Source organism: Eschscholzia californica, unplaced genomic scaffold (genome assembly GCF_041429995.1).
Source record: "Eschscholzia californica isolate CP2 unplaced genomic scaffold, dmEscCali1.0.p SCAF_2, whole genome shotgun sequence".
Classification (NCBI taxonomy): Eukaryota; Viridiplantae; Streptophyta; class Magnoliopsida; order Ranunculales; family Papaveraceae; genus Eschscholzia; species Eschscholzia californica.
Window position 1 is genome coordinate 12,403,563 of NW_028238309.1, and position 24,513 is coordinate 12,428,075.

General features: G+C 36.7%; 4 protein-coding genes across 7 annotated transcripts; 3 read left to right on the forward strand and 1 right to left on the reverse strand.

Moving 5' to 3' along the window:
- Positions 1-888: 888 nt before the first annotated feature.
- LOC147556281 (gamma-glutamylcyclotransferase 2-1-like) lies at positions 889-4,011 on the forward strand. The gene is made up of 9 exons (XM_086664115.1): positions 889-1,189; positions 2,143-2,261; positions 2,347-2,423; positions 2,512-2,568; positions 2,677-2,733; positions 2,836-2,876; positions 2,990-3,061; positions 3,147-3,226; positions 3,464-4,011. Exons 2-9 carry the CDS (start codon positions 2,153-2,155, stop codon positions 3,655-3,657), a joined length of 687 nt encoding a protein of 228 aa, XP_086520241.1. The 5' UTR covers positions 889-1,189; positions 2,143-2,152; the 3' UTR covers positions 3,658-4,011.
- Positions 4,012-7,701: 3,690 nt separating this feature from the next.
- LOC147556282 (serine hydroxymethyltransferase 3, chloroplastic-like) lies at positions 7,702-13,182 on the forward strand. Of its 2 annotated transcripts, none has more exons than XM_086664126.1 (12): positions 7,702-7,886; positions 8,313-8,548; positions 9,391-9,580; positions 9,670-9,844; positions 9,970-10,087; positions 10,187-10,299; positions 10,413-10,535; positions 11,296-11,400; positions 11,473-11,559; positions 11,675-11,782; positions 12,531-12,603; positions 12,690-13,182. In XM_086664126.1, the coding sequence occupies exons 2-12, from the start codon at positions 8,329-8,331 to the stop codon at positions 12,962-12,964; spliced, it is 1,587 nt and encodes a 528-aa protein (XP_086520252.1). In that variant the 5' UTR covers positions 7,702-7,886; positions 8,313-8,328; the 3' UTR covers positions 12,965-13,182. The 2 variants fall into 2 exon arrangements, with proteins under 2 accessions (XP_086520252.1, XP_086520253.1); XM_086664127.1 differs by having other exon boundaries at positions 7,706-7,872.
- A 642-nt stretch (positions 13,183-13,824) lies between these two features.
- On the reverse strand, positions 13,825-18,291 carry LOC147556283 (methyl-CpG-binding domain-containing protein 2-like). 3 transcript variants are annotated; one of them, XM_086664129.1, is made up of 5 exons: positions 17,985-18,263; positions 15,228-16,047; positions 15,099-15,152; positions 14,457-14,626; positions 13,825-14,316 (listed from the first exon to the last, which is right to left on the reverse strand). In XM_086664129.1, exons 2-5 carry the CDS (start codon positions 15,977-15,979, stop codon positions 14,066-14,068), a joined length of 1,227 nt encoding a protein of 408 aa, XP_086520255.1. In that variant the 5' UTR covers positions 15,980-16,047; positions 17,985-18,263; the 3' UTR covers positions 13,825-14,065. The 3 variants fall into 3 exon arrangements, with proteins under 3 accessions (XP_086520255.1, XP_086520256.1, XP_086520254.1); XM_086664130.1 differs by having other exon boundaries at positions 17,875-18,151; XM_086664128.1 differs by having other exon boundaries at positions 15,228-18,291.
- Positions 18,292-20,000: 1,709 nt separating this feature from the next.
- On the forward strand, positions 20,001-21,754 carry LOC147556284 (uncharacterized). The gene is made up of 2 exons (XM_086664131.1): positions 20,001-20,242; positions 21,415-21,754. Exons 1-2 carry the CDS (start codon positions 20,075-20,077, stop codon positions 21,460-21,462), a joined length of 216 nt encoding a protein of 71 aa, XP_086520257.1. The 5' UTR covers positions 20,001-20,074; the 3' UTR covers positions 21,463-21,754.
- The last annotated feature ends 2,759 nt before the right edge of the window (positions 21,755-24,513 follow it).

Here is a 24,513-nt window from a genome sequence, read left to right on the forward strand (position 1 = left end):
GTAGACATATAACATCAGATCCAGTAGCAACATTGAGAAATTTACTTGAACAAGGAGAAAGTAAAAAATGAAATATGGAGAGCATATACTCATCTGATCTGGTGTTGATGGAAGGCTAGAAACGATCATCATTTCCGAGAAAACTCAGTAGATCTCAGATCTGTCCTTCATCGATCATCACTTGCACTAAGGTATATTGTTCCCTCTCCTTATTCACAACGCTTATGCTCTCGTTTCACAGGTAGATACATGGTTGTCGCCCCCTCCAGGTCAGTTAAAAATCAGCGATGATGGGACTTTTTGTTCAACTCGAGCTTCGACAAGTGCAATAACAAGGTCGGTTGGTGTCGTGCTCAATTTTCGAACCAGAAGTTTCTCGCGTCTCTCTTCTCTCCATAGCGAACTTCAAACTTTTATTCTGGGGGATGAACTAGCGATTGATCTAGGGTTAGAAGGATATATATTAGGAGACTCGACCACCGTCGTTGGATTTCTAACGGACGTTTATGATTCTGTACCATGGCGTTTGTTGGATGAAATAACTGAGCTACACGAACGACTATTACAAGGACACGTGTCTGTGACTTTTCGTCGTCGAACGTCCAATACCCTAGCCTACATGTTGGCCTCATCTTCCGCCCCTTATAACTAGCAATTTCTAAGTTATAACTTTCAGTTAATATTTGTTACCTTTTCAGTCCTCCTGTTAACATTTTGGACTGTTTGTGTAACCTACTCTTTTTTTAATGTAAGGTTTATTTCAAAAACAAAAAAAAAAATCTAAAAGGGGTAGTTTGGTCATGTTGGTATTTTAATAAAATACATGCATAAACATACATACATGTGTACGTGTATCCATAAAAGGTCAATACAAACGGATTTGGTTTCATGTGTCTTATTCTTCCTATATATATATACTCTCTCCCTCTTCGTCCTCCCAACACATAAATCAGAAAGAGAAACACACAGAGAGAGAAAATCAGAGAGAGGAATCACCCCAAAAACCTATTTGGTATTTCTCTCTCTGGTTCTTTGAACATTTCCCAAATCTCAATCTTATTCAAGGAGATCTTTAATCTCTCCAGTCTCTGCATTTACCCCTTTTCTGGTTTATTACTTCTCTAATTAATATATCAACTTCATTTTGAATCCCCACCAAAAAGTGTTTCTAATCTTACTTAAATTTCAGGTAAGACATTTTATTTTCTTCTCCTATTGGTTTCCTTCAATTTCTTTCTCTACAAATAATCTACATTTTCTTATATTGGCTTCTAACTTATGGTTTATTGTGATTTTTCTTTATATAATTTGTGCTATCTTGTTAATTTTGTGGTTATTAGTTTAATCAATGGTTGAAAATTCACTCTTGATCTAGGGTAAGTCTAAATTTTCTGAGGAAATAAGGCTAAGGTGGTGTTTGTTTTTTAAATTCAAAATTGACTTGTTTGATTGATCTGAAATGACCTAATCAAATTCATTTCTGAGTGCTTGTTTTTATATTATTCGTCTGAATGGCTTATTCAGGTTGATTTTGAGTGAGAAACGACACGGGTTCTTGTTTCTTCTCATTGTTTGAAACACGATTAATTTGTCTATGCGAGAATAGTCTCACATGAGAGAAGAGCTATCTAGCAACAAAGAATTTAATGTCTAGGTCATTTCCACTACTTGTCAATTGATTTTGAGTTTGATGACTACAAACTTAACATGGTATAGGAGCTATGACCAGACGTGATAGGCTTAAAAGTCACACTTGCTCCACGTCACTCGAAAAAAAAAAAAAAAATCTTAGGCTAACCACCCCACATGTGAGGGGGCATGTGAGGATAGTCCCCAAATAAATCCAAAATCAACTTGTATCAACCTTCCAAAGGAGTCGAACGAAAACAGAGATCGAACTCGAGTCAATCCAGACCTCGAGTCAGATTTCAGATCTTGAGTTAGAGTAAATACAATAATCTTGATTAAGAGCCAGATGACTTGATTATTGAGCCCTTATCTAACTAAGACTAGTCAGATTTCAAAAAATTGAAAAAAGACAAACACCTAAAACGTAAACACCCTTCAAACTAGGAAGTTTTGATAATGGCTGACCCATAAGGAAATCCATGTTCCTAACATCTTTATATTTACTATGTGCAGATAAACAACCATGGTGTTGTGGGTTTTTGGGTATGGTTCTTTGGTGTGGAACCCTGGTTTCGAATTTGACGAAAAAGTGATAGGCTTCATCAAGGATTATAAGCGCGTCTTCGATCTAGGTATTGTGTAAATAAAACATACCAAATTTAATAAAATGTAGATTGGGTTTTTAGAAGCTAATCATATTTTTGGTTCTTGTTTCAGCTTGTATTGATCACAGAGGCACACCCCAACACCCAGCAAGAACTTGTACACTCGAAATCAGTGAAGGCGATGTTTGTGTAAGTATTGAGATTATTTTTATCTATAAATAGTTTTATCTGACTTGTATTCGTTTGTGTAACTAAGTTACCGAGAATTTTGTGTCAGTGGGGTGCTGCATTTTGTGTTAGAGGGGGTCCTGAAAAGGAACGTTTGGCAATGGAGGTACTCCATTTAGACATTTTTACTAAATGCTAATAAAATTTATACCGATTTTTCTTCAAACCACGATATTCATTCTATAATGATGCCCATTTCTGATTAATTATGTAGTATTTGGAGAAAAGAGAATGTGAGTATGACATGAAGACATTAGTAGACTTTTACAAGGTAAGATTGTGTTTATTTTGTTTCTCTTGGAGAGTATTTTGTTGTTGGAATCATATATTTACCCTATTGTTGTTCCTCGGCTTGTTCATTATTTACTTTCAGGAAGAAGATGATCTTGAGCCGACTTTAACCGGAGTATTTGTGTAAGTACCTCGCTTATATTTCGTTTTTATGTGTTCATGAAACTACTTCGATGCTGGATTCAAATTTTGCGTAATTTGGTCAATTAATTTAAGGTCCTATTTCAAATTTGCAGGTTTACGTCTACACCAGACAAAGTGTTGAACAAGTATTACCTAGGGCCTGCTCCTTTGGAGGAAATGGCAAGGTGAAGTGTAAAATTGGTGTTACAATTCTACTTTTTTGATACATTTTGTTGTTCTTTTATCTCACTTCTCATTGTCATTTTTCAGACAAATTGCAACTGCTTTTGGCCCTTGTGGGAACAACAGAGAATATCTCTTCAAGCTAGAGAAGGCCTTGGCTGATATTGGTAAGAATTTCCTTCATGTCTTTTTCAAAACTTGACATCGTCAAATCTGACAGCACTTTAACCATGAACGTTACGATTAAACATTTATACTGTGACCAATAACATCTATTTCCGATTTCGGTCTTTTGGTATGAATATTAAGTACTTCACTGGAGCCTTCTTGCCTTCTTTTTAATGTGTATTGTGGGGATTACTAGACTTACACTGGTGTAATTTGTGAATGAAATTGTTTAACAGGTCATGAGGACGATTCGATAATAGAGCTAGCAAATGAAGTAAGAAGCGTACTTGCGCTCATAGGAAGACCGAAGGAGAATTTATTGTTGGGAAGCGGTACTGGTGCTATTTCTCACATCTCGCTCAAAACCCACACGCCTTCACCTCTAAACCTAGTCGTTCCTCTTCCTGGAGCAATCGCCATGGACTCGTAATACAAAAAGTGATAGAGAGAGTAGACCTTTAGAAGAACAATAGCAACACGTTTTCGTTCCGTCCTGGACAAATGCTCACATTTTAGTAGAATTATATCTTTCTCTCTTGTTTAACTTTTTTAGGATTAAAAGAACCTAACACTTTGTTATGTTGAGATCAAAGGAAAAAGGTGGTTGTATGTCATTGATCTTGAGAATGTGTTTTTATTTGAACATTTACACTACAAGAGAACTGTGGGGAAAATGAAATAGTGTAAATCCTAAGTGACGTTGTACTAGAATACAGTTGCATTATATATGATCAATATCCCTATTTCTGAATTGAAAATATATAAATGAAAATGTTCCTTTTCATTTTGTTTTCCATGTATTTGTGTTATTTCTTGCAACAACAAAAAAAAAAGTAGGAAAAATGAGTTAAATATCTCTTTGTCTCTCTCCGCCTCTTCCCTCTGTATTACTCATTTTCTCTCTCTAATTTAACTTTCCAGATTTAAGAAAGCAACTCTTTAGATATTTGGAGTGGGGTGTTTCTTCAAGAACACAATAGCACCCACCCAAACTACTTTAACTTTCCAGATTCACGAGAGCAACTTTTTAGATTTAAATTTTTGGAGTGTCGGGTTATTCTTCAAGAACACAATAGCACCCTTCAGAAATTTATTCGAAAACCTAGATTTGTTTACATTTATTAGTTTCATTTTTATAAGGATTGATCACCAACCAATTTAGATTATGATTTTGGAGAGGGATTCGTTAGTTGTCGAGGAGATTCATTACCGAGTTTAGATCTGATATTTTTCTCTGTGGGTGAAGATCAAAGAGGTTTAGATCAAAGAAGTTTAATTCAAAGAGGTTTAAAACTATATTCAAGACCCTAATTTCGTTCTTATGAATTGATTTGTAGGATTGAAATTCTTTACATGTGTGAATCAAAATTGTTTCATATATGTAAATGAAATTTTTCTTATTTTTCTGATACATTTGATTATGATATTGAGAAGGATTGTGTTTCAGGGGAGATTCATTACCAAGTTTTAGAGGAGATTCATTACTAAGTTTAGATTTGATATTTTTCTCTCGGTGAAGATCAAAGAGGTTTAGATCTAAATTCAAGACCCTAATTTCGTCCTTATTAATTGATTTGTAGGATTGAAGTTTTTTTCATTGAAATAGTTTACCTTTTGGGAGGAATGTATTAGTAATTTTTATTGTGTACTGTACATAACAAAATTTTCGATACTTTTTTTTCAAAAAGTAACCAGTACATAACAAAATTCCCAATACATAAAAACATGTGCAGTACATAAAAAAATGTCCTACAAATTTTATTATGTACTGTAAATAACAAAATGTCCTATAAATTCTCATTGAAATAGTTTACGTTTTAGAAGGAATGTATGGGAAATTTTCTTATGTATTGTACATAACAAAATTTAATTAAATTTTTCTATATTTTCTTCTAAAAAAGTATCCAGTACATAAAAAAATGCCCAGTACATTAAAAGTTATCCAGTGCATAACAAAATGTCCTATGAATTTTCAGTTAAATAATTTACATTCTAGAATGAATGTATAAGAAATTTTATTATGTACTGTACATAACAAAATTTCTATACTTTATTTTCAAAAAGTTTCCAGTAAATACCAAAATGTCCAGTACATACCAAAATGTCCAGGGCATAACAAAATGTCCTTTGAATTTTCAGTGAAATAGTTTACATTTTGGAGAATGTGTAGAAATTTTTATTGTTTACAGTAAATAACAAAATTGTGTAAAAGATTATCTTTCGTTCTTTATAAACATGAAAACAAATCAATGGGGTAATCATGAAACAAATCAATGGGAAACTACAAAAAATAAAGAAAATATAAGTTGAAAAAGTAGAACATCTGGAGAAAAAAATGAAAAGATAGAAAGAAATATATATTGAGATTGGAGAGAGGAACTATGTGTGGGAGAAAATAAAAAGACTGGACAGAGAAAATTTGTAAATGACCAATATGTAAAGAAAAATTTAGAAAGATAAACTCAATTAAAATAGGGTCGCGGCTTTGGAAAATAAAGAAAATTCTCCGGGGAATAAAGAATTAGTCAATAAAAATTGATTTAGAGTGCATATTCTTCTTTTAATCCAAAAATTAACTTGATCAAGCATTGCTTCTTAATCTTCATCTTCCCTCTCGCGTCCTCTCTCTCTCTCTCTCTCCCTCTCTCTCTCGCCATCTTTTTCACTCTCTCTCACCATCTCTTTCACTCTCATTGACTATCTCTTTGTCGTTCTACTCTAGATCTTTCTCTTTCATTGTAGATCACTCTCATCTCTCTTTCGTTGTAATCTCTTTGTAGATTACTTTTTTTCCTCTCGCAGTCTTTATCTCTCTTTCTCGCAACCTCTATCTCATTCCCTCTCTCTCTCTCTCTCTTGCAGTATGTATAGATCTCTCTATGGAGATCAGAGAGTTCGTGACCACGAAACATTTTGCAGACACGAAACGTTTTGCAGCCACGAAATGGTCAAGGTCACAAAACGTTTTATGTCCACGAAATGTTTCGTGGCCACGAAATACTCGAAGGGTTTCGCCAAATTCTGTGAGGTCTGGTTATGGCGAAGGGAACACTTCCTTCGCCGGAACAGTGTATGTGTGTGAGAGAGAAAAAACAACGAGAGATCAATCAAGAAACAATAAAAGATTGAGAGAGAAACAACGAGAGATCGAAAGAAATAGATAGGGAGAGCAATATAGAAGGATAGTGAGAGAGGGGGATAGACCGAGAGAGAGGGGGTAAGAATAAGTGAGAGAGGTGAAGAAAGGAGAGAGAAGAGGAGGAAATGGTAGTCAAAATGGTGGTAGTGGAAAGTTGTGGTGGTGATGGTGATAAAGAAGATGAAGATTAGGGGGCAATGTTTGATCAAGTAAATTTTTGGGTTAAAAAATAATATTATCCCGAGAATGCACAGAAAAACATGGATTCCCTAAAGAATTTATTCTCCGGAGATTATTCTTTATGCCCTAAAGTCGCGGCCTTAAAATAGTTAGAAGGAGAGAGAGAGAATTTACGGGAGATAATTAAGGGGGAGGGGAATTCAATTAAAATCGGGTAAGAGATAAGGGTGAGAAAGACACGTGTCGTAGTAGAAAATGAAGAACGTGAGTTTGCACGGATTTTGTTGGAGGACACCGTTTGTAATTTTTCAAAACGCAAAGGTCCAAAACGGTAATTACGCCCCCTCCTCTGACTTGTTGGACCTGCCCCTCGATGTTTTTCTGACGTGGGTTGTCGTCTTATTCTCTCTTTCTTTTGGGTGTTTTGCCCAATCCCTCTAAAAATATTTGTGTTATTTGTCTCTTCAACATGATATACTATGTTGCATTACTTGCATTCTCCCTATATTTTTCATATATAAACAAAACCATAGTTGTAATTAATTCAAGTTATTAGTCTTTCTTTTTTTATTGAAACTAACGTATTAGTCTTTAGTTACGTGGTTTGGTCATAAAACCTACTTTTCACTATGGAGGAAGAACAAAGTTATAGAGGTTTTCATAGGAACATTAGCAATTTAACACTCCACACTTCCTTATCCTCTGTCTAAAATTGTTAGGTGGGTGTTTACGGAAAATAAAAACATTTTTCCAAGGAAACGAGACAATTTGAGTGGAAAAGATTTTGTTCTCCCAAAATATATTTTTCCTTCTCTCTCGTTCCCCTTCGCCTGAAGGGTTTTCAATGGTACATACATAATTTCGCGCACATAATATGTGAAGTTTATAAATGATTTGCACTTATTGCGAGATGTCGAATTCTAAAAGATTATTGTTGTCTTTAAAAAAAGATGGTGTCAAATTAGTCGGGCGCTCGCCTCACGTCCATACCCTGCCCATTTTGTAGGCCAGGGTCGATCTCTTGACGGCCCGGACTGGGCTCACTCCTTGGCCCACCGGGCCAGGCCCGACCCATGTGTGGTCTGAGCCCAGCACGCCAGGTCCGACCCATGTGTGGCCTGAGCCACCTGGTTCGCCAATTACCATAAAATACACATTCGTGTTCTTATTATATATTGCTTTAAGCGGCGCGCCAATTTCAAGGCACTCTAGGGTTTTAGTTCAAATTCAAGAATTGAAGAACATTAAGAAGGAAATTCCAGAGATAGAAAAAACGGGTTGGAGAAAAAAAAATATCAAGACAGAGTAGATAGATAGAGAGAGAAAGTGAGTGGATCCAGGTTACTATTGTTCTTCAGAACTTGTTAAAATGTTGAAATATACTTTGATTTTCTTCAATATGTTGTTCTTGTTGATCAATTTTTCTTCTTAGATTGATAAAGGAACCTTTTTTTTAAGTTTAAATCATCTTTCTAGGTTGTTAGAAAACATATATAGTTTTCATAGGGTTCTCAAATGACTCATTTGCTAATCCGAGCTAGTTTAACTTCCAAAGAATCATAAGAGAAAGTTCTAAAGATTAGCCCTTGTTTAATTTCTTTGATATTTAGATTGATTTCCTAGTTTTTATAGTTATTACTTCAATAAACATCATTTTTCCATTGATTAAGCTTCGAAAATGAAGGGTTTAAAGATTCTATACAAATTTATGTTGATTTTTTGTAGTTTTAGTTTGTAAAAACTTTGGAAATTGTTGGGTTTGTTAGGTTTGAGGAAGGAAATATGCTAGCTTGTAGTGGAGCTGGAGTTATGGGTGGAGTTCAAGAGCTAAATTTGACTAAAGGTCCCAACTTTCTTCCGAAGTTGAGTACTTTTACTGGTAGCTTTCCAGTTCCAGTTAGACTTAATATCGCAAGGCCGTGTAAAGCTTCTTCTATTGAAGGGAGCTTAGTTACTGGAAGGCCTCCTTCTTCTGTATCAGTTCCTATTCCTGAAGTTGCAGGTAAACTGAAACTTATCGTTGGAATAAAAAAATTTTGTCTATTTATTTCTACTCTGATTTCTATAGAAGAAATGTTATTGCTTTTTGAGTAAATATTGTGAGAATAGTCCCACATGGGAGAAGGGTTATCTATCAACCAAGAATATAATGTCTAGGTCCTCTCCACTCATTGCCAATTGTTTTTGAGTTGGATGACCACAAACTTAACAGATATTCCTCGAAAGATGTCTGAGTCCTTGAGTGGGAATAACTATATTTCAGCTCTCTGAAGTTACTTCCGTTCCCTAGAATATTTAATATTTCTAGGGTAACAAGTATCGGTGCTTATCTTTGTAATTACTCTGTGTACCGACGATGTACCCTTTTTTAACAATAAAATTAACAATTCATTGACCTGAAAGTGAAAGAAAAATTTGATTTCTCCATTAGCTTGTATTATAGAAGGTTGTTCTGCTTATTAAAAAGCTAGTATTGCATTTCTTAACTTGTACTGTCCGTTCCAATTTTTATTTGGCGTGTGTGTGAGGCTTGGTGGAGCATTGTAAGACTGGGTTATATGTGCGGGTTCAAGCGTAACAAATGTCAAGGCATTTGTGGGCTTGTGGGGCATTCGCGGAAAAACAAAATCCTGTGCACGTTAGGCTTAGGTCTGGATGGTAAAACCAGGATCAATATCATTGACAGCCGAGGCTTAGGTTGTTATAATGTTTGTGGTGTCTCAGTATTTGTGTGTGTGTGTGTGTGTATGTGTGTGTATATATATATATATATATATATATTGCAGTACGAGTTGCAACTACTAACTTGAGTCTGAATCGGGAATATGGCATTCTGTTATACAGGAAGTGTATTTGTAGACAATGGTCTCAGCGAAGCAGATCCTGAAGTACGGGCAATTATTGACAGTGAAAAGAATCGGCAATTTAACAGCTTAGAACTCATTGCTTCAGAAAATTTTACATCTCGCGCAGTGATGGAAGCTGTTGGTTCTTGCCTCACCAATAAGTATTCTGAAGGACTTCCTGGTAAAAGGTAAAACAATTATTAATGTTTCCTTTGAGTTTCAGTTATTACTATATTATATCTTTGGATTCAATTAATGGTTTATGTATCTGACTTAGGTACTATGGTGGAAATGAGTACATTGATGAGCTTGAGACCCTCTGTCAACAGAGGGCTTTGGCTGCATTTCATTTAGATGGAAAGAAGTGGGGAGTTAATGTCCAGCCTTTGTCTGGTTCTCCTGCCAATTTTGCAGTTTACACTGCACTTCTTAACCCACATGACCGAATTATGGTAAGCTAGTTATTTCATGTTCAATTTTAGGTTTGCCATTTCAACTGTTTGATGCGGATTTGTTGAACTTCTTTTTTTAGCTTTCATGTTGAAGTTGTATTAATTTGTTCAAGTGTTTGACTTAGGGTTTGGACCTTCCTCATGGAGGCCACTTGTCACATGGGTTCATGACTCCCAAGAGACGGGTCTCGGCCACTTCTATTTATTTTGAATCAATGCCTTATCGGCTTGATGAATCTACAGGTGATGGTTTTACATTATTTGGTTGAATCAGTGTAAAATGTTTGTTATTGTTGTCTATTGTATTTGTTAGTTTTCATGCTTACCTCTATTTGCTTACAGGTCTTATTGATTACGACATGCTCGAGAAAACAGCAACTCTATTCCGACCCAAGATCATCATTGTTGGTGCTAGTGCATATCCTCGAGATTTTGATTATCCTCGTGTCCGAAAGGTATTTATCCTTATGGGTTGTATTTTAAGCAAGAATTGGGATCATTGCAGATTAATTATCGATTAATTACCTCTATATGCAAATAATTGTTCTCGTCTACCTTGTTTTTGAAGATTGCAGATGCTGTTGGTGCTTTCCTCATGATGGATATGGCTCACATAAGTGGTCTCGTTGCTGCTTCTGTACTTAAAGATCCCTTTGCATATTGCGATGTCGTGACTACTACCACACACAAGGTACAACCAGAACCATTTACAAAGTTAACAAGATATTGTTGGCTATATGTGAGGGTTGGATTTCGTTCAAATTTTTGTAGGAGTTAAATAAAGCTGTTGAAATATACCTGTGTGAAATGTATGCTCCTTTTAGTGTTTTTTTTTTCCAGTGTAGGATAAGGATAATCATATCCATTACTTAATTACTTATTGGATAGTCACAGCCACTCAGCCAGTTCAATGTTGTGAAGTTTTGTATGTACATCTTGTGGACTTGCACAGTTGCACAAAGTCGTGTTTATGTCCATAAAATACCATTACTACCTCAGGACCAGGTTAATGTCGATTTTTGTATAATTTGGAAATGATTGATGGAGAAGTAGAAACTGTAAGTAAAGACAAGAAACGAATAACTAAGCCAAGAGAATATTTTTGTAGCTGTAGGAACATTTGGATATTTAGGTTGTCTTATCACTCTTATCTGATACATCATATGGGTGGTGAAATTTACGTTTAGTACTCGAGTCCATGTTGCACAGGAGTAAAGCGATGAACTAAGAGTGCATTAATATCATAATGGCCCCAATATTTGGGGTTTCACAATCTTTAATCGCTATGGTTTTGTCCATATCTAATTCTCTAAGATCAACATTTGGGTGACAAGTTGTTCAAACCAGCAATCTACAAACATGGGTTAACCCCTAGGCGGTTCAATTATGTATCACAGTCCTCGACTTTATAATATCTCTGTATATACCTAATAGCTTAAGACACTTGGCAGTCTTTGAGAGGTCCCAGAGGTGGCATGATATTCTTCAAGAAAGATCCAGTTCTTGGAATTGACATGGAGACTGCTATCAACAATGCTGTTTTTCCAGGTTTACAGGTCAGTGGATCACTCGTTTCTCTGTTTATTCATTGTATTTAGATGCTAATAAGTCCCTTACGTTCTTCCCAGGGAGGTCCTCATAACCACACGATTGGAGGACTTGCTGTGTGTTTAAAGCATGCTCAGACCCCAGAATTTAAGTTATATCAGAACCAGGTAATGGCTTCCCTCGGTTATTTAAGTTATTTTATGCCCTATACGGGTAGCCCATTTGCTTTTCCATTTTCGCAGGTCATCTGTTGTATGCCTCATTATAGTGGTTGATTTGCAGGTTGTCTCTAATTGTAAAGCTCTCGCAAACCGGTTAGTGGAATTGGGGTACAATTTGGTTTCTGGCGGGAGTGATAATCACTTAGTTTTGGTCGATCTTAGACCTTTGGTAAGCTTTTGATTATTTTACATTCATGTTTAAGAGGTGGGCCGAGAGGATGTAAGTTTAGATAGCGATGGATTGATCAGAGTCTTCTGGTCTTACTGTTTTGGAATGCCTGCCAAATTTATACTAGGGTCAATCGAGTCATCTGTTCTTACCAAGGTTACCTGGTACGCGGATCGCTCCGGTACGTGGTACGGGTACCAATACGCGGAACGCTACCATGCGAGTATCGGGTACGCTAGGGGTATACTTCTCCGGTACGCCATTTTCGAGTTCAGTACGTTTTGGACTATTTTTCATAGACAATAAATACTCTCTATGATGCATTTATAATAGATACACCTACTCTTAGACATCATTTCTCCATCAAACTTACAATCTAACAAGCCAAATAAAATAGTTATTGTGGTTTAACTACCCAATTAGTGGAATTTATAGTTTTCTACAAAGATTTTAGGTTAATTAAGACTAAAAATTCAGGCACACTAATTGTGGGGTACTGGATCGCGAACCCACCCAAAAAGGGTACGAAATTCAGGTACGGTGAATCGGGTACGCGGTACGTAGGGTAGAGGAGAGTATCTGGTAACCTTGGTTCTTACTGTGGTGATATCTCGTGAATCTCTCCCCATAGATATCTCCCACTACTCCCGTAAGAGTTATCAAAATTAACCTGCTCATGGGTCACCAGTTATATGGTTATGTTTGTTATTGTGGAACATGGATTTAATTACGTATCTTTTGATGAAAGGGTCTTGATGGAGCGAGAGTCGAGAAAATCCTTGACCTAGCTTCAATCACTCTCAACAAGAACTCTGTTCCTGGTTTGTCTTCCTCTATCTTATATTCTTCTATCTCGATATTTCCATTCACTTATACTTTCAATGTCTAAATTTCTAATCGTAAATAGGTGATAAAAGTGCACTAGTCCCAGGAGGAATTCGGATTGGTACACCTGCCATGACCACAAGAGGATTTACAGAGAAAGATTTCGAAGAAACTGCTAACCTTATTCACGAGGGAGTACAGATCACACTGAAGGCTAAGAAATCTGTTCAAGGTTCTAAACTTCAGGACTTCATGAAATATATTGGAACTCCTGAATTTTCTCAGAAGGACCTTATTGCAAATCTACAAAAGAAAGTTGAAGCTTTGACGAGCGAGTTTCCTTTGCCTGGGTTATAAGAAATGCTTGTTCTTGTTTGCAATTATTCAAGGGTTTTTCTTATTCCGTTTGGTTTGTGGGAGTGAATTATTGGTAGGGAGAGCTGATGTTGTGAGAAAGATTTACTTTATATGGGATGTTTATTACTGAGGTATGTTCTTGTATGTTCACGAAATCACCCCTGTCGTCTCAGTATGCAGATCAACACTATATATGAATAAGTGGGTCATTTCCTTCATATGCTTGTTGTACTTTGAAAATTTCCACTTTAGTTGTACTTCTGTAGCTGCCCGGCACGTCTGTTCTTTGCTTCATTAAATATTTTAACTTGTACCTAAAACGGGTCTGTTCTTTGCTTCATTAAATATTTTAACTTGTACCTAAAACGGGCGTAAGTGCCGCAAACCCCTTTAGGCTAAGAAAGCACATGATACTGGGTGTAAGAGCTAGTCCAAATTCCTAATATGGCAGTTCCCATACCAACAAAGGAACGGTTGGAGGAAGTGATCGTAGGTACCCCACAACTAGCAGAATGACTAACAACCTTGGAGATCCAAAGGAATCACTCATTTAGGCGTGGACTGCAGAGGAAGCTATGGATGGGGCGTCGATAAGTTAAGGGCACATGTGAACTTATTGATGTGGATTGTTGGCACACATGACTGTCCAGTAGCAGCAATTTTGTTACCTCATCTTGAGGTCATATGAAGAGTCAGATATGGAAAGGACTTCTAAAATTTCTTGTTTGGCACGACGCAGTACTTCGTGTCCTAGGATCTGGCGGCAAATATTCCAAAGATTCTATGGCGACAATGTAATTGTCATAATGCTAAACTATAGTGACGTGCTTGGCATAAATGTGTTTTGAGACAAAAGAACAAACACAAAAGATCACATTATCTACACAAAACGAGAATGAAGTTACTTTCCTGTGTCTAGTTTCAGCATCCATCATAGAGGTAGACTAAATAGCTACAAACAACCTTCTTAGACATGCAAAAACTCACCCCATCTAAAATCCTCACATTTCTCTTACCCTTTTGTCCCAAAATAAGATATGAATTCCTAACTTTATGAAGAGAACCCAAAATTTGATGGACGAGGCTCGAAAAGCTGAAGTCTTACTGATGATCATAAACAGAGCTTTTGGGTGATGAACGCGATAATGGTTCTTCTACTCTGATATTATCTTGGTTAAACCCTGGAACCCGAACACCAGATTTTTGTTTTAGTGATTTAGTTCTTTGTTTCTTTGCCGACGGTGGAGCATCTATGAAAGCAGGAGCCTCATGACAAGGGTTGGAAAAATCTCCTCTCTCAGGTATCTGAAACTCCGTGCGGTCGACAGGACCAGCCCATGAGAGGGGATTAACTGCACCAACATGAATACAAATTATTGTTAGTTCACCGCCTTCTTTTTTCTGTTTTCTTTAAACTTATTACAGGCTGCATTTGTAAAACAAATTTCTACTTTTCACTAGGTTTTATGAAACAGGATTACTTTCTACATACCTTCACTGGGTTCAAGAGGCCTTGACATGGACATACCAGAACCTCTAAATGAAGATGGCATGCGTGGACGCTTTCTCACGTAATTTTCTTCCAAAGGTTTTGGGATTTGAAATGAGAACTGGGACGGATGCACTCCTGCGTGCATATATTCTGGATGTTCTAGCAGATACCTACGCCAATAACAAGTATATAAACATTTATGGTAGGTGGATTAAAAAGCGCGAACTCAACATTTTCTTCTAGAAATCTTATTACTTACTGTCAACACTCAGTGAGTTTATTTCTATGAAGCTGTTATCGGAAACTACATCTGACAATGGTCCCAGATGACAATAGGAAGACACTTGACCAACAATACAAGTCTAGGAACTCTCCACTCATCGCCAATTGATTCGAGTTCAATCTTCATAAACTTAATACGGTATCAGAGCTAGGCCCAGTAGTGGCCCAAAAAGCTACACCTCTCAATGTCACCAGCATGCATCATGTGCTCAAAGAACGATACACGTAAGAGGCGAGTGAGAATAATCCCACATGAACCATGGGAAGACTCTTGACCAACAATTTTTCTAGTACCTCTTCACTCATTGGCAAGATAACAAAAATTACGCAGAAACAAAAAGTATAGTATAGGAAACATACTTCTGGATTTCCACGGTGGAGCGAAGTTTCTTTCCCGTTGGAGCAGCATAATATCTGATGATAGAAACCTCATTCGTGAATATATGAGAATCCCCAAAATAATTGGAACAATTTGACAAGAATACTTACACATCTGCGAATCTGGTGCTTCCTTCACTTCTGATGGTAAGAAGTCGCTCCCATCCAGGAGGAGGCTGAGCAATACTTGGTTTATCAATTGCCCATAGCCTACTATTATCTTGATTGATATCAGCTGGATCTTCACAAGTTATATCAGGCCGCCATTCTCGAGCACTGTCACAAATAAAAGGCTGGTCCAAGATATTTTCACGTATTTCTTCGTACTTTTCTTTCGTTGGAATGAGCCTCCATTTGAAACAATTGGCACATTGGACGGTATAAGCCCCTACTGAGGGCAAAACTCTAGATGAAAGGTGTGTTCGGTAGCTTGCGAAAGGTGGGGGTTGATACTCAGTGGGCTCTGGGACTGGTTCAATTTGGGCTGAAGAATTCATCTCTGTGTCGTAAACTACTAACTGATTTGAATCGTTCTGATAAGGTTGGTCATCTTCATCCTCTGTGATCTGAAGATCGTCATCTTCTTTACCTTCTTCATCTTTTTCAGACTGAGAATCACCTTGGGGTTCATCTAGAGTATTTCCGAAGGTATTTGCAGAATCAGATTGACAGAAGTTATGTTCTTTCTTCACTTGGAAGAAAGAATTTCCATGGAGTGTTGCTTCTTCCTCAATCGCCTTAAGGGGAGAATCTACATGGTTTTCATCTTCTTTGTCCTTCGGCTTAGGAAAAGAATCTTCATGATTTGATTCTTGTCGCTTTTCCATCACTTCAGGGAGATCATCTTTGGGAGGTGAATCCATCTGAAAGGTTATGTATAAACCTGTAATCTAGCTAATTGGAATGCTAGATCACATCATCTTGTTGTATTCTGAAATGGAAATTTTGATTATATGCAAGACAATGAAAAATGAAAAGGAGCAAGCAAACAATAGTTGATAATTCAATTCTAGATATCATACAATCCAAAATGGTAGACTTATCCAGCGCTAAACATCTCATCATCAGATTCCTAGTCTCACCCTTTCTAACTACATATGCTGCTGCTTCTAGTTCGAAACGTTAACTTTGCCAAAGGATGGGCCCGCGACAGAGACAAACCCTAGGATTCAAAAAGGCATGTGTCTCAAAACCTCACTTATGTTAACACATTTGATTGAGAATGGCAAAACCAACTATCACCACTTCGGCAAGCATGTGTACGCATCGTCATAATAACTCCGACTCGTATCCAAAGCCGAGAAAGCAAATAAGTTTGAGACTTTGGCTAACAGAGTTTCAACTCATACAATGAAAGCATTCAAAGAATGAACCAAGAATAATGCTACTAGAGAGGAAGTTAACTAACGCATGCAAGAATCAGGAAAAAGACCAACAAAGAGACAAATCAAAATTTTAAGATTCAACCAGTCGACTGCAACTAACAGTGGAGAGATCTTCAATTATAAATTTAAACAATAATCCTCTTCAAATTGGATATAAAGACCAGAGAACGCATACGAGATGAGTGACTCATTATATTTAGGGTATGTAAGTAGGTCTGGCCAAGAGCACTTTGAACCCAGATGTGTCATATGAATGCTAAAAAAATTTAAACTATTATGGAAACACAACTAGAAAAACCAACTATCGAGTTCTAAATTAAATTATCTCATCCAACACTATAAATGAAACTATAATTGTATCTAAAGCTAGTGTTTGTACATATGCACGTCAAACTGTTATCTGAGGCCGAAGCAAGGTATGCCAAAAGCCTCTTGCCTCGCCTCAGCTCACCCTAGAAGGGCGCCTTTGTAGGACTGGTTCTGAGATTTTGTGTCCTGAAGCGAATTAAACGCTTGAGGCTCTATTATTACAAGACATAAATTGTTTCATCTTCTCGTTCTCTTTAGACCAAATGATATTTTTTAGCTAGCCTTGGGCTCGAACATACATACATATACTAAAATAACAACTCATTTAAAATACCACTTTCTAGGATGAAATAGAAAACAATTTCTTATGCGCTCGAAAGATAACAATTTGGTATTTTATTCTAACTTATCAACGCTGCAGGTAGGAAAAGAAGCAATTCAACTTGACAACCCAATTTTCGAATGGAAACCATCAAAGCAAATTTAGGAACAATTAAAATTAGCCCTTCTAAGTAGGCATACGGTCAAGTTATAATAGAGCGATCGTTCTGTGGCTTGAATCATTTCTTATCTATTCGACCATTCGACTTCCTCAAAATGAAAGTATTAATTCCAAATCAATAGAATGCTCTGCCAAGATCAAGCCAAAAAAACAAAACATTCCAATAACACACAAAAAAAAAAATCTAATCTCAGCACCAATATAAAGAAGATTTAACCCTAAATCTCCTTACAAAATAAAAAGATTATTTCATACCCAGCACTTAGTTTTCCATCTCAATAACTACAATGCAAGAAAAGAATCTCATCATATTATTAAAACTTCAACAAGTTTGGATTTCATTACAACTTTAGCAGATCTAAAATGCAAAACAAATATTGAAACCTAGACTCCAAAGAATACAAGAGCCACCAAAGAATACAAGAGCCACCAAAGTCAGAAACAAAAACATAGAATAAGGAATCAAAATCCAACATCAAAACCAAAAGATACCCAAGTTGTAAGTGAATCCATAAAAATCAAACAATATAGAATCGAAACCTATTATGATGATTTAATATACCAAATTTGAGGCTAAGAATATCAGGGTTATTAGGGTCTGCATGAGCTGAAAAAACAGAGAAACGATTATTGGAAAGAGGGATAAGAGAAAAATATTGAGAGATTTAAGACCTGAAAAGATTTGAACAGGTAGAAGATTAGTTTGGGTTGTCACTCAAAATGAACATCCGTAAAGCTCTTGCGTGTATAAAAATTTAAGGAATATTTGTTGCAGGTATTTCGTCTTCCTCGTTTAGAAGAAGAACATTGAAGATCTTGGTACTTGTATGTGTAAATATAAACTTATTTTACTTGAATAACCTTAATACCTTAAAGGAAATATCTGGAGTTAGCTTCCTTATTTTAGTATTATTATGTGTCCAATGTAGTTTTAACAAAAAAAAAAGAAAAGGGAGAATTTAGTGGTAGTTCTCACCACAAATGTCCCATTAGCGGTACCTTCTTTTTTAATTGGATATTAGTGAAAGTTTACTAACTTATTATATTTTTTATCCTCTCATATCCGACATAACACTCTAACTTGTTCGATTAATACTTTTTCTTCGGCAAAGCATAACATCGAAGAGGTATGAGAGATCAAAGAAAAAAATATAAAAAATAATAAAAAAGATAAGGGTATTTTCGTACCTTTAAGTGAAAAAAAGGGGGTTTCACTAATATCCTATATAAGAGCATCTCCAATGCAAAACTTAAAAAAAAACTCTATTTGGCTTATGTGTTGAGTCTCAATTTAGATTATTTTTCCTATGTGGCTAACTTGAGTGTCTCTAATTCAAGTCCTTCTCCAATGCAACACTCTAAAAAACTCTAATAGATACACATGTCATACATACATTTAATAGGAAAAAGTGGTTGAGAAAGAAAAGCTTTCTATTGGTTCAAAAATTAAATTTGATGACTAGGACACTTAAGACTCTCAAAAGAGATCTCAAAAATAGAGTTTCTAGTTGAGACATCTTAAAACTTAATGCTTCCACATCAACTTAAGATCTCAATTGAGTTTTGTATTGGAGAGGTTTTTTCTCAAAAAAAACTCTAAAGTCCTAGGTGGCACTTAAGATTTTAAGATTGAGTCTTGCATTGGAGATGCTCTAATAAAACAGTTCGATTAGATGAGGATAAGTTTGACCATCTATTTTTATTGGGAGTTTGACAGAGATCACATCTAATGGCTAGTACAAAATCATCTTCATGTAAATTAAATCAAAATAGAAGGGTATTAGTGTAAATCGACCAAAATCGGTTAGGATATCCCTGCAATAATTACTACCACTACCACGTATTTACGATTTTTACAACTTATTTATTAGTTTTTTTTTATGAGGAAACTTATTTATTAGTTGGTTAATAATATCCCTCCCCTGTTTATTCTCCCTTATCTTCTTTATTTTCTTTGCCAATTTGACATTATCTTATTATCTTTATTATTAATTGTTCTTAAGAATTTTGATTTAAATGTCATCTCCCGTGCGTTAGCCAAAAGTGATATGTCGCGTCCGTAGGACGCGGCGAAAACCTAGTCCAATTACAAAAGGGGTGTCGCTAATTGGACATCAGTGGTGAGGCGTACCGCTAAATTCCCAAAAAGAAAGAGTTATTCCATTTGGCCCCCTAAAGACGACAAATCAAAATGGCCCCCTCAAGATGACCAGCTCCCATTTTTGACCACCTTGTAATTTTTACGGCAATGAACTTTAGCGACGTAGTTTATTGTGACAGTTAAATATCCATTTGTGACCGTTCGTATGTACAAAAACTCTGTATTTTCTATAGTGACTATTATATTAGAGAGAGAGATGGAGAGACATGATTTAGATAGAGTGTATACATTTGAGTCGGGAGAAAAGAGAAAAAAAATCAGGTAATATTATTCCAGTGGTAGTCACGTATCATCACTTTTTTAGTTGAAATGAGATTTTTTCTAATGATAAATTCGTAATATCGTGTACCGTACACCTCAATTTTGCATTTTCTTAGGACATTGATTTATGGAGGCGTGGCTTATTTTCTTTATGGATTTATTTAGGGAATCTGAGCTTTAATTCCCACAAACCATTGGGCCTTTGGGCTTTGGCCCTTCAAGAAAACAGAAAGGAAATCCTTACCATGATACTTCTAACCAAACACGTCCAAACGAAGAGGGCTGGGGGAGAGAGATAGAAAAGCAACGAGAGAGGAGAAAGGGAAAAGGAGTTGGAAAAATGGCAGGAGGAATGGATGTGAAGAAGAACATACACGTAGAGGATTGGAACGCAGCTAGAGAGAATCTCGAACACAACTTCCGATGGACTCGACGCAACTTTGCTCTCTTGGGTATCTTCGGTATCGCTGTCCCCATCCTTGTTTACAAGGGCATCGTCAGAGATTTCGTAATTAAACCCTAATCTACTCTTTTATTTCTCTGTATCTCTCTCTTTATGATTCGATTGATTTACTATTTTGTGCAACTCATTTGATGCTACTTTTACAGAGAGTTTGGATCCCTTTTGACATTTCATAATTAAACCCTAATATTAGAACACCCATTTCGCACTTTCGATCCGTAGTTTAGATAGGCTTTATAGAAATTAATTAGTTTTCAAATACGTTTCCTCAGTTCACTGGGATGATCCAATTTTTACGCAGGCACATTGATAAAAAAAAATTGAGATACCCAAAATACAGATTTAGGTGGTTTTTCCTTAACCAGACCCCAAATCTAACGTAGAGGTGTAATCGACTTGAATAAGTTTTCAGAATGTTTGTTTTGTCCGACTCGCGCGATGTCGTGTTGGTGTTAGATTTTGACTGATTCTCGGTCCGTTTTAAATAGACCCTTTAGACTCAAATGACCCAGACGAGTCATGTGAGAATAGTCCCACACGGGAGAACGGTAATCTAGTAACCAAGTATATAATGTCTAGGTCCTCACCGCTCATTGCCAATTAGTTTTGAGTTGGATCACCACAAACTTAACATAGTATCCGAACTAAATCCACACGTGATAGGTTTAAAAAGCCACACGTGCTCCACGTCACTCGAAAAAAAACACGCGTTAGGCTCAAAGAACCGGCGTGTGAGAATAGTCCCACATGATATAGTAACCAAGAATTTAATATCTAAGCCCTCTGCCCCTCTCAACTCCAATTGGTTTTGAATTGGATGACCACAAACTTAACAAGTCAGATTCAACACAATGAGATAAAGACAGACACCACCTTAGCAGACCTCAAGGATTTAATTCTGTAGGTTGAATGTCGTTGATGAGTTCTATAAAAGGTCTGCTTTTTGGTGTAGGTTAGACACTCTGAATCCCCAAATGGGTATCTTGATACACATTATACTTGATCCTTTTGTTGCTTAATGAAGTTATTTTCAGCTCAAATCCTCATTCAACGAATTCTTATAATCCCATTTTATTAAATCCATCACAATCCACATTTTCATATATTTTTGTGGGATTGTAATGTTCTTTATGTTGATTCCCACTTTTGTTAATGTTTAATTCATTTGAATAACAAATATCTTGGATTTATTTATTTCATTATTGTTTGTGTCACAGCACATGCAAGATGAAGATGCAGGGAGACCACACAGGAAATTTTTGTGAAAGAATTGTGAAATTGCTTCATAATAATGGTGGTTTTAGGATAACCATCTGTATCACCAACTTTGCTTTTCCCATTTCGAGTTGTTCTTTATCTTTGATTGAAACATTGGTTGTGTTTTATTTCGATAAACCTGAAAACTTATCAAAGATTTAGTTGGTTTGTGTTTCCAGTTTTGTCGATCGTTTGAGTTGCCTGTTTGCTTTTATTGATGCACTTGAATGAATCTTATCTGCTGTACTGTTATACATATTTCAGTTTTCTTCGATTTATATAAAATTAGTTGTCTTGTAATCTTATGGATGGTGAGATTTGGAGCAGACCCGATGATTTGTGCTTGAAAAATTCGTTCTCGAAGATGTTTCGTGAAAATGACAGTACTATATTCTTTCAAAGTTTCAGTGTTTTCAAATCGGTTCTTCATGTCAAACAGTTGACAACTTTGTACTAGTTTCATTTCTAGTTTCGATAATAGACAGTGGAAAGAGATCAGAGAGAGAGAGAGAGTTGTTGCCATTCTCCATTAAGAAACTAAAGGACAGAGTATCTACTAGGCGTGACTAATCTTAAATGAGGGTTAGTCATTTCTTCTGTCAGTTTGCCGCAACGATTTTTCTAAACAAGGAGCTTCTACTGTTTGGATGATTACCCATAATGATGTTTCGTTTTTTAATATAGATAATAATCTTGTGGGAATTGGTATATTACTCATAATGATAGGGGAGAGTTTATTGCAGCTAGAAGCACCGTTATTCGTAGGGGTGGGAATTCTACCCGAAAGCCCGATACCCGTCACGTTTACCCGCGCCCGACAATGTCCATGGACGCCCGCGCCCGAAGATGGGTACTACCCGCCCAGCCCGATGATTTTTCGTGGGCGGGCTCGGGTGAAAAACTCTGCCCGCCACCCCGCCCATACCCGAGCCCGATATGCTCACCCGACGGGTGCCTATAGATGCCAATCACTTTGAGTGTCGATTATACTTCACTATAAAGCCCAAAGTAGATTTAAGGTTTCTCCCAAGATATATAAACTACACATTGAAGCAACCCTAATAGTTTACCACATTGAATCTGAAAAATTCGGTAGCATAGAGAGAGAAAAAGAATCTACGTTGTCTCTCTAGCCGTTTCTCTCTTATTTACTAGACCTTCTTGTGTCAACCTTCTTCTCTATTAAATAAGTTATTGGGATCATCTTCCATCTCTATGTAGTGGTCAAATTTTAAGATTATTTTGATGTGAAGGAAGAACAAAGAAGAACTAATGGAACATACAAAGACAAGAAAAAAAGTGGAAGACAACCAAGTCTCATGTTTGCATATATAGATCTATATCAGTTGTTGATTTCTTATGTTACGGAATCTGAGTATTTCTTTCATTCTTGATTTATAAGTTTTGTAAAGATTTGGTATCAATTTGTTTAGAGAACAATATCAAATTTCTAGAGTTTCCTGATTTGGTAGAAAAATATCAGATAAAGAAACCCGATGCCCGATTTGCCCGAAGCCCGACTTGCCCGATGCTTTAGTGGGCTTCGGTGGGCTTTGATCATAGGAGATTTCAGAAAAGCCCGCCCGAATCCGCCCGAGAACCCGAGTGGGTAGAGGAGAAACTTACCCGACCCGCCCGAGCCCGACTCAGAATTACCCGCGGGTGCCCATACCCGCCCGATTCCCACCCCTAGTTATTCGATATAGGAACTCGCGAGAAGGGGAAGAACAGACGGGCCCTTGAAGCATTGAAGTGGACTCAAGATTCAGGTATAGGAACTCGCGAGAAGGGGAAGAACAGACTGGCCCTTGAAGCATTGAAGTGGACTCGAGATTCAGGTATAGGAACTCGCGAGAAGGGGAAGAACAGACTGGCCCTTGAAGCATTGAAGTGGACTCAAGATTCAGGTATAGGAACTCGCGAGAAGGGGAAGAACAGACTGGCCCTTGAAGCATTGAAGTGGACTCAAGATTCAGGTTTCTTTAAGATCGAAGTGGAAGTGGAACTAACATAGTTCAAGCCCTTCAAGGAAAGAAGAATAGTGTGAACTGGACTTAAACCTGAACTATAAAAGAACATCCAAGGCTCGAGAGCTGGTTGGCTCTCTTGTCTCAGTTTACTTTTCTGTCATAACTAGGAAACAAGGCTTGCTTGCAGAATTCCTAGCCAAAAGTTGTAAGAAGGATAGGTTCCCACAGAGTCCGGTTAGACCTTCCCTATTGTTATTTGTCAATGGCGTGAAATGACTCAATGAGGGCGTTTTTCAACAAAAATGAAAAAACAAAGAATGAAATGAAATAAAGCTTTTTATGAGAGTAATTAGTGGTGTCATTTGAGCTGGGCCTTTATGTCTGCGACCGGTACTTACGCACCTGAAAAGGTGGGCAAGATCAGGGTCGATTCATAGGGATAACTCGAGTGGATTAGAAATTGGTTGTTATTTATTCACAAAAATTAATAAAAACTACCTAATTGTCTAAGCAATAAAATATGTAAAGGGGGTTTCAGATTATTAGGCACAAAGCAGCCCAAGACATAAAAGAAGAAATTGCTAATAGTTGGGAGGCTAGGGTTTATCCCAAATTTAGAGAGGTTGAGGATTTGGGAGATCCATGAAGACATATATATGTAAATGTTTTGCCTAGTTTTGATTTTTTGAGTTCGTACTCTTCTCAACACCAAAGTGGATATCCTAAGGTCTAGTTTATATGTAATTACAATGCCTACTCAAAAGTACTATCATGTTCAATTAAGATTCGAGTCTCAATCGGAAATGAAGAATAACAGCTATGAAGTATGCATCATATAAGGCATGAAACAAGTCCACGTTTTATTGTGTCATATTCTTATTCATGTTGGTGGTCTCAACTCATAAGATGAGAGTTTTCATTTCAATTTTGGGCCTTAGAAGTAGCAATGGAAGTGAATTGTAGTTTTCTCATTCAATATTCTGGCCTTAGAAGTAGCACGGGAAGGAGTAGTAGTTTTTTTGATGTACGCAGAACATAATTGCAGACAACATATTATCCAGCTTTAGATGAATTAACATCCAAGGGAAA

Coding starts and splice junctions, on each gene's coding strand:
- LOC147556283 (XM_086664128.1), bottom strand. CDS start 15,979: ATGGATTCACCTCCCAAAGATGATCTCCCTGAAGTGATGGAAAAGCGA. Junction 15,153..15,227: donor AGCACCAGATTCGCAGATGT/GTAAGTATTCTT, acceptor TTCTATCATCAG/ATATTATGCTGCTCCAACGG. Junction 14,627..15,098: donor TCCACCGTGGAAATCCAGAA/GTATGTTTCCTA, acceptor TTATTGGCGTAG/GTATCTGCTAGAACATCCAG.
- LOC147556282 (XM_086664126.1), top strand. CDS start 8,329: ATGCTAGCTTGTAGTGGAGCTGGAGTTATGGGTGGAGTTCAAGAGCTA. Junction 10,300..10,412: donor ATTATCCTCGTGTCCGAAAG/GTATTTATCCTT, acceptor TTGTTTTTGAAG/ATTGCAGATGCTGTTGGTGC. Junction 11,560..11,674: donor TTAAGTTATATCAGAACCAG/GTAATGGCTTCC, acceptor GTTGATTTGCAG/GTTGTCTCTAATTGTAAAGC.
- LOC147556281 (XM_086664115.1), top strand. CDS start 2,153: ATGGTGTTGTGGGTTTTTGGGTATGGTTCTTTGGTGTGGAACCCTGGT. Junction 2,569..2,676: donor AGGAACGTTTGGCAATGGAG/GTACTCCATTTA, acceptor TTAATTATGTAG/TATTTGGAGAAAAGAGAATG. Junction 2,877..2,989: donor ACTTTAACCGGAGTATTTGT/GTAAGTACCTCG, acceptor TCAAATTTGCAG/GTTTACGTCTACACCAGACA.
- LOC147556284 (XM_086664131.1), top strand. CDS start 20,075: ATGGCAGGAGGAATGGATGTGAAGAAGAACATACACGTAGAGGATTGG. Junction 20,243..21,414: donor AGGGCATCGTCAGAGATTTC/GTAATTAAACCC, acceptor TTTGTGTCACAG/CACATGCAAGATGAAGATGC.